Source organism: Amphiura filiformis, chromosome 6 (assembly GCF_039555335.1).
Source record: "Amphiura filiformis chromosome 6, Afil_fr2py, whole genome shotgun sequence".
Classification (NCBI taxonomy): Eukaryota; Metazoa; Echinodermata; class Ophiuroidea; order Amphilepidida; family Amphiuridae; genus Amphiura; species Amphiura filiformis.
The window spans coordinates 54270323-54278993 of record NC_092633.1 but is presented as its reverse complement, the minus strand read 5'-3'; the positions used below and the strand labels follow the sequence as shown (position 1 = coordinate 54278993).

General features: G+C 37.7%; 1 protein-coding gene across 1 annotated transcript; it reads right to left on the bottom strand.

Annotated features, from left to right (window-relative positions):
* Window positions 1-222: 222 nt before the first annotated feature.
* LOC140155629 (E3 ubiquitin-protein ligase TRIM71-like) lies at window positions 223-8150 on the bottom strand. The gene is made up of 2 exons (XM_072178546.1): window positions 7971-8150; window positions 223-2808 (listed from the first exon to the last, which is right to left on the bottom strand). Exon 2 carries the CDS (start codon window positions 2798-2800, stop codon window positions 551-553), a length of 2250 nt encoding a protein of 749 aa, XP_072034647.1. The 5' UTR covers window positions 2801-2808; window positions 7971-8150; the 3' UTR covers window positions 223-550.
* Window positions 8151-8671: the final 521 nt, after the last annotated feature.

The following is an 8671-nucleotide window of genomic DNA, read 5'->3' as shown; positions in this document are numbered from 1 at the left end:
GCACGGTTGAGTTTGAGTGAATGTTGCTCAGTTGCGCTATAAAACCCTTTAGAATAGCCAGTAGGAATCACCCTGAAGGAGGAAATAGCCAAATTTATCACTTTTTAAATGCTCTCTTTTCCATTCAAATCGGTATAACTTGGGGAAATAAAGTAGGATCGGGCCAATGCGGTATCAAAATGCGTATAATAAAATTATCCATCAAATTAATGATTACTTTATGGTACTTTATGTTAAGGGTCTTCAAGATTTTGTTTTTTAAGTGTTCGGATACTTTTTATGCGTAGTATATTTGTCTTTACCCTGTCAACCTAGCCTCATAGCTTCCTTTTTTTTTATTCATTTCCCCGACTCAAATGGAAAAATATCAGGAATCTCTGATACTGATACAGTTAATATAAATTTCAACATTGTCAATATCAAAATACATGATGACAGTTTGGAAATAATCATATTCACAAATAATAAATCATAATACAATAACTTGATGCTTATATAACATGCATCAATCACTAAATGTGTCCGAAACACGTATAGGTGTTTAATACATTCAAACATTCTTGAAGATCCTAACCGAATCATTGCCATAATCCACAACTGCGACCTTACCGTCTTCAATGACAGCGACTCCATTGGGATACATCAAGCCATCCGAATCACAGTCAATTCTCTTGATAAAAGAGCCATCTGATCGGAACATCAACACGCGATTGTTCCAGTCATTGCATACCACGATATTATCGTCATCATCCACAGCGATACCCGTTGGATATTTCAACTCACTTTCACCGCTATGTCGCGAAGAAACTTCTGCTAAGTACTCACCATCAGGATCTAAGATTTGGATTCTATGATTCTCACGATCAGACACTAACAGTTCGTCTTTGCTGTTGACCGTCACAGCAATAGGACCGTTGAATTCCCCATTGCCATTACCTCCTCTTCCGATGCTGTTGATGAACATGCCTTCCGAATCGAACACACGAATGCAATTAGCCTCATGATCCGCCACGAACACATAGCCGATGCTGTTAATCGCAACACCTGCAGGTCTGCACAATTGAGCCATACCAAAGAGTCTGATGAGCTGTCCGTCTAAATTACACAGCATGACTTGACAATTGCTATGATCAGTAACTACCAGATTGTTTTCATCTTCAGTAAGCGCTAAATCTACCGGTTCAAATTTGCACATGAAATTAGGAAAGTTCAACTGCCTCTGGTAATTGCCATCCAGATCGAAGATCCTTATGGTACTATTGCCTGTATCAGCAATCAGAATGATTTCTTTACTGCGAGATACGGCAACACCCCAAGGCTCGCGAAGTCTAAGAATGCTGCCTTGGCTATTGCCTTCAAGATCAGGATTACCAAATGCAATCACGTGACGCTCCGTCTGTTCAACGTTAATCTCAAAGGGACTTTGACTAATCTGACGTCCAAACACAGACACCACTAGTTTGTGTCTGCCTTCAATGTTTGGCCGGAAAAGTATATCATAGTTACCGTCATTCCTATCCATCACTCTAGCGAGACCAACCTCACCTGTAGGGGCCCACAACTTGGCGGATACATTGGCGCCACCTTCGGAAACCTCTTCACCAGCGGCGTCCCTGGTGCCTAATATTACCCTGATATCTTCGCCGATTTTGACAGCCTGTGGCGGCGATGATTCAGTTTTGATAGACGATCTAGTGGCACTGGCACTATGACGCTGGATATTCCCGAAGGTAGCTACGCGACCAGGATTAGCATCCGGGACGGTAAAGCCAATATGACCATTTTCATCGATTTGACAGTTTATGTCTACAGATATGGCTTCCTCCAATTTCCTAGTGGTCTCCTGGTTGATAAACAACAAAGAGGCATCATCCCCTTCTTTCATGAGATTTTCAGTTACATTACACACGCCAATTGTTTTGTCAAGTACATGCTGAACATCTTCGATCTCAGCTTCCATTGCTGATCGTCTATTCTGATATTCCTGCTCTAATTCCGCCAATGTATCCTGCTCATAGCAATCAAGTAACTCTAAAATAGTCTCCTTCCTTTGCTTAATCTGGGCTTCTACGTGCCCACGCCTTATCTGAAGTTGTCTATTTGTCTCTCGCATTGCAGACACACATTCGCGTAACTCATCGACTTTTCTCTGTGCGCGATCTACCAACTGATTCAACAACACCCTGCGTACTTTTGCCGCATCTTTCAATTTGCGATGGACGTGGCTTGGCCTTCTATGCGTCGTCGAGGTACACTGGGAACATATTGGCATATCACAAGTTTCACAGTACAAAGTGACATCCTTACCGTGGGTGCCACAACTTGTGACAGCTTTATTAATTGTTTCCAGACGAACCACCATTCCACTTGTTTTGTACTCATCAACCGTGGTAAGACGATGGTTGCGGGTAAGACGAAGTCGTCTGTGAGCACCGGCACAGTCAATACATAATAGTTCGGCACAGTCGTGGCAATAGTGGGCCGCCTCTTGGTCGCAACCATGACATGGTGTAGCCACAGATGAGACACGACGCTTGCGATTGATGAAATCTATTATACTTTTCACGAAGAAGTTATCAGGCAATCCTTCCACTCCATTTTCATTTAATGTATATTCTGTTCTGCAAACAGGACATGAGAGAGTAAGATCGTCACATCTAGCAGCCCAAAGTTTTAAGCAGCCTTGACAGAATGAGTGTTGACAAGGAAGAACCTTAGGCTTCTGCAATCGATCTATACACAATGCACATTGCAGAAACTGGCGATCTAATTCATCTGTCCTCACCAGACTAGCCGCCATCTTGGTATCTGTAATGACACGTATAGAAAGGAGAAAATTTACGAACTGGGTAAGCTTCTCGATTACAAATGCAGTATGTACTTCATTAATTACTAGTAATACTTTAGAAGCAAGCCGGTTAAAAAGTATGCAATTGCATAGTATCTACTTTCTAAAGGTTCGTTCATACTAAGCCGCAGTTGCTTTGCGGTGCGGTGTATTGCCGACATTTCGATCACTTTTTGCCGCAACTCAACGCAACCCGTCGCATTTTCAAGTTAAAATGTATTTAACTTTATTGCGATACAGCAATGCAGTGCTTTGTAGTACGATGCAGTGCGGTAACGCACCACAAAACAATTGTGGCGTAGTATGAACGAACCGTGAAAGCACAAATCGGCCTCATCTCACTAGTGGGGCTGGCCTCACTCCACATATTTTTCTGGTCACATTGCCAGAGTGAAGCCGTTTGGTGTTTGGTCTCAGGGATTAGATACTAAAGTGTCAGAATATTTATAATGTAAACTCTTAATGTGTCTTTTTGAAAAGTCATCATAATGTTTACATATTTTGATATCCTTCTGCCCACTTTGTATAGTAATATGGATTCCCTGTGTTATTTACTACTTACGCAAGAAGCCTTTTGTGGTTCAGATCCACTTCACTGATGGGGCCTGGCTAAAGATCCCAAGACGAGTAAACAATATAAGTGAGTACGACAAGCCACAGGAAGTGGGCTGACCTTGAGTTGGCCTCACACAGACTATAGTGGGGACCAGGGTGAGGCCGTACCCACTAGTATGAGGCCAATTTGTGCTCTGACTCCTAAGTAAAAACACATGCATCTACTATGTTACGTAGCCTACTTGTATAAGCTGCATTTAAAATTTAGGATCTGACTGATGATAACATCTAAGTCAATACACAGTATCTGCGTTGTTAGTTATTTATAGATACGGTTGTTTGACTTGAGAGGTCAGACGAATCCCATGTGCACCACTGTCTTTCTTGCACTGTCCCTGATTGGTTCATTATATGATATAGGCATACACGTAACCAATCAAAATAGAGCTGTTATAGATCTCTTAGGAATTTTAATCTATAAAATACTATAATACTATAAAAAGCACAAGCCTGGATAGCCAATGTAGGCTAATAAAATGCATGCTGGCTCGGCCAAGATCATGAGATAGCTTTGATAAACAAAGCAAGAAAAGGAAGAAAATAACAAGGAAAAGGAGAAAGGAGAGAAGGCCACTCCCAAACACAACAAAAATTGTACAATTTTACTCTTAACCCTTACTTCATGAGAGAGGAAACTGGAATTCCAATCTCAAGCCCCGATGCAAAGGCTTTTCTTCGGGCCCATATACGTGATCATCATTTAGATTGAGGTTGAAGCACAGGATCTTGAAAAAAAAGTGCATCCACACAAAACTCTCTACTATTAGACGGTTCGTAACTCAAAAAGAGGGCGATATTCCGCCAACCACAAGAAATTGCAGACGAGTGCCATTATCAGCTCATTCAATTTGGCAACCATCCAAATCTGTCGTATGTATTTTAACCGGTAGTCAAGCATATTTAATCAAAAACAGCCCATACACGACATCGACCCCCCCCCCTCCTGAAAACTCAAAGAAAAAATATTCCTTATTCTCAGTACTGTTTAAATTTACGCACACATTCGGAATAATGATGATAATAATAATAATAATATAATTTCTCAATGCGCTTTACAATAAAATTGAAAATCATAATCACAAAATAAAAGATACATCTAGATACAATGAAATCAGTATAAAAATTTAAAAAGGCTTAAAAATACTACACCTATATAAGCATTATAAAATATATATTTTAAAAACCAGATCAGCTGTGAATACAATTTAAGAATTTTAGAATTAAATAGCAAACTACGGGCCAAAGTTGGGTAGTGTTCTTATTGTAGTTTAGAGTTTAATATTACCTTGATGGTAACGCTTGGTTAAAAAATGGTTGAAAAAAAAACACATTCACTAACACTCATCTCACCCATTATTCTGATTGTATGGCTCCAAATTAATGGGGCACGCAGGATCGCTCTAAGTGGGCAATTTTAGACAATTTTTTGTATTGTATCTTTAAAAGTAATGGTGATTAGTGCAAGGAAATGATGCAAGCAATCCAACGGTACGGTAGATTTCTAATAACAACTTAGGCCTACCTTATATTTCAAAATCGATGAAAATTGCATATTTGTGTTCTGAGGACACAAAACTAGAAATTATTTTCTCGAATCTCAGAACTTTTTCTTCGTTTTAAAAAGGGTCAAAAAGGATCAAAATTTGACTTATATAAATTTTTGATATTTTTAGGAATAAAAATAGTATACGTTCCAAATTAAACTTTGAGGAAAACGTTTGCTATGTCCTTAGAACATAAATATGCATGTTTCATTGAATTTTAAGTTAAGTTGTCGTGGTAGATGAAAAAATTGGCATGGAAAATCATTGGCACTTTTCTCTAAATTTGCTCATTTTGGTCAGAAATCTGCTGTGCTAGTTGGATTCCTTGCATCGTTTCCTTTTTGAAAATGTACTTTTATGTACTACCATAACTTCTAAAAATACAATACAAAACAATTGCCCACTTAGAGTTGCCCTGTATGCCTCCTTAAAGACTCTTAGATGAGAGGACAATAACAGGCTGCTAGTATTGACAATTATTTACCCACAGGAAAGGTCATAGTGTAAATAACCTTAATTAGATTAGAAATATCACCACCAGCAAAAGTTTAAGAGTCAAGCATATCATCATAGATTATAATATTACATTCAGAATAAACCACAGTCTATTACCCATCTTTTGCTATCACAATGATTAAGCACATCTTAGTACATATTGTTGATAACATGATTTAAAGTGTCGTAGATGGGTCTGACAGGAAGGTCAGACCTCATTCAGTGAATGTACGAGGTATTCCAAAGTCAGATAAGATGACATTAGTATGCGCACAGTCACATCAATGAAACTTTTACAGCAACCATGCATGTTTGCTTGAGTCCCCTGAGTCTCCCCTTTTCTTTACATTAAAAAAATATAATATGTTGAACTTATACTTACTTATATTAAAGTAACTTGTTGTCTCAATTTTATTAAGTAATCTCAACAAGAGCATGGAGAATAGAATTAATGTTCGTATTCAGTGTTCACTGCACTTAGTACCCAGTATTTTACACATCAAATCTAAAGAACTTGTGATTCAATACCGGTAGTGTTTCTTATGTAGATGACATATGGAAAGGTTTCTATACAAAAACGATTCTCTTATAAACAATCATGTGTACAGTTTCCACCTCGATACACCTGAGCACACATTTTCGTCCAAGAGCTTCCAAGCAGAGAACAACAAGCAGTGAATGTCAATGTCTGCAACACAGTCTTTGATTACACTACACGGTTGAGTGCATAGCAATGTGAGAGCTGTTGAGCTTCTAGCTGAAAAATGGGCCTCTTTGATTGGTTTTTGTCGAAACCTCAAGTGTTCCCTTCATCCAATCAGAATTTTTTTTATATCAAACGAAAGCTAATACTTCCCCCTGAAAACACTTTTCGTCATTAGGTCGACAGATAACGCAATTCAAGGCGAATGTGGTAAATCTGTTGAAAACTACCTACTCAAGCACATTTTTTGACCAAAATGTAGGTATTAAAAGACAAAACCTCAAGTGTTCCTTACAATATTTGTCAAATTTTATGTCATTAAATGAAAAAGCACACTTATATTGTCCATACACTAGCGTCACTAGAATGAGCAATGGCCAATTCTCTTTAAATTGCAAATCTTGTGCAAAAAGTTACTATTTTCGCCTGTTTTGTCATACGGTTGTAAATTCAATGAACTATGACTTTGCTAAAGAGCGCTTACAAATTGATATGCCTTTTTTTGCTGGTGTCGGAAATCATATCCAGGATATGACGAGGCTGGATTTTGTGGTGGCATTGTGGTACCAATTTGAAAAAATCAAAGCCGCATTAGTTGCAGCAGCCCAATTTTATAAAACAAAAATCTGAAAAGAATTATCAAGTTACTACTAATGCTTGTTTGTTTTAGTTAACTAATTTATTGAAGCTGTAATTATTGAAATTATTGCAATTATTGATCATTGTAATTACAGTTGAGACAACCAGTTACACCTAATGACGCGTTTTATATCACCCCATTTGCCTGAGTCAGCCCACACGTTATAATTATAATAGAAAACACATTTCCTGTCACATTTAAGGGGTACTCAAAGATATTTCAAATCAATATATCTGCGATAAATTACTAAATTAGACGTTTTTACATACTATTTTTTTTCCTGAAAAATCGCAAAATCGTGCCCGCAATGTTTCTGATATTTTGCACCCAATGGATGATATAAGTTCTTAAAGTAAAACGGATAACTTCAGCCAAGCCTTGGTGATCATAAAATTGCTTCGGTTTATTTAAAATGTCTTGAATTTGAATGTCTTTTATCTTGATATGTACTAGTTGCTCATTTACTTGAACTTGTTATTATGTGCTTAATGCCTGTTTATGTATCTGTTACATTTTGTGAGTTATGACTGTTTTATCGTTACCATAGTTACTGTTGATTTAATACCACGAAAGTTATGACGCATAGAATAATATGTAAAATATAAAAGTCACATTCGCTTTAAATAATGTAGGGCCTACCACACACATGGCCATGGGTTAATGTAATGGAATGAACTGCGACCTTTAATGTCGGAAGTATTGGTTGTGAAACGATTTGAACCTGAACGCTAATAGTTAATGTGAATGGCGTTAAGCCTGAGGTCATGATGAGATCACGTCAACATGCGATAATGTTCAAGAACATACAAACTACTTTCTGTTGAATTATAGGCCTATTGAAGCACACACACATTTGCGTTTGAATTATTTTTCTTCAATATATAAAAGCGACGAAGTAGCGACGATAAAAAGTAACGTGATGCCAAACGGAATAAAGATATTAAGATATGACATTATGTTTACACATCCTACATCATGCCCATCGTCTCGCGGTGATGTTGCCGTCTGCAACAACAATATGTGTCGGCAAAGTTTTCTGCACCGAAAGTTTACCTTCTTATATATAAAAACAATACATACTTAGGCCTAAACTTGACATGCTTATTGTATAACTTATTTTCTTACCTGTTTTTGCAGACGATGTTTATTTCTTTGCTACACAAACCTTTCCGAAAACCAGAAATACAAGTTATTCGCAGGGATGAGTAAGAGAGAGTCATCGCTGCACTAACCAGCCGCCATGAACATCTTAGATTACAAATTCTTGCATTTTCAATAGTTTGTGTTCTGAGAACATCTGATAGACGTTCTCGCAGAGCATTGCTAATGGTGTGTTGAAATGTTCAACGATCGTGAAGAAGGTGACACTAAGGAAAGTGGCATCCTATTTTTTTGATATGAGAAATTTGAGCTTGATGCGCACGCGCAATCTTGACTGGTATGTAAGGAATGGGTGGTATGCCAACGTTTATCAGGCATCATGTTTTGTAGAATTAAACAGTTCAAAGATGTGTAACGGAGCAAGATATTAATTGTTTTATTTATAAAATCATTAAACACTCGTTTTAATTAGATAATTTTCGATCAGGAATTCAAAATCGGAGCTTCAATCATGGTACTTCATGAGTTAAGTTGATCGTCGAATGTATAGGCCTACTGAATGTTGAATGAACTGACCGGATGTATTTGCCTACATAAAGGGACAAATCTAATTATAATACCAATAAATATGAATATGATTTGCCATTCACGTCAAGGATGTAAATTCTTTTCCATGTTGGCATGATTGAATGTCTCATGGATGTTTCGAGACTCTGGAAGTTTCT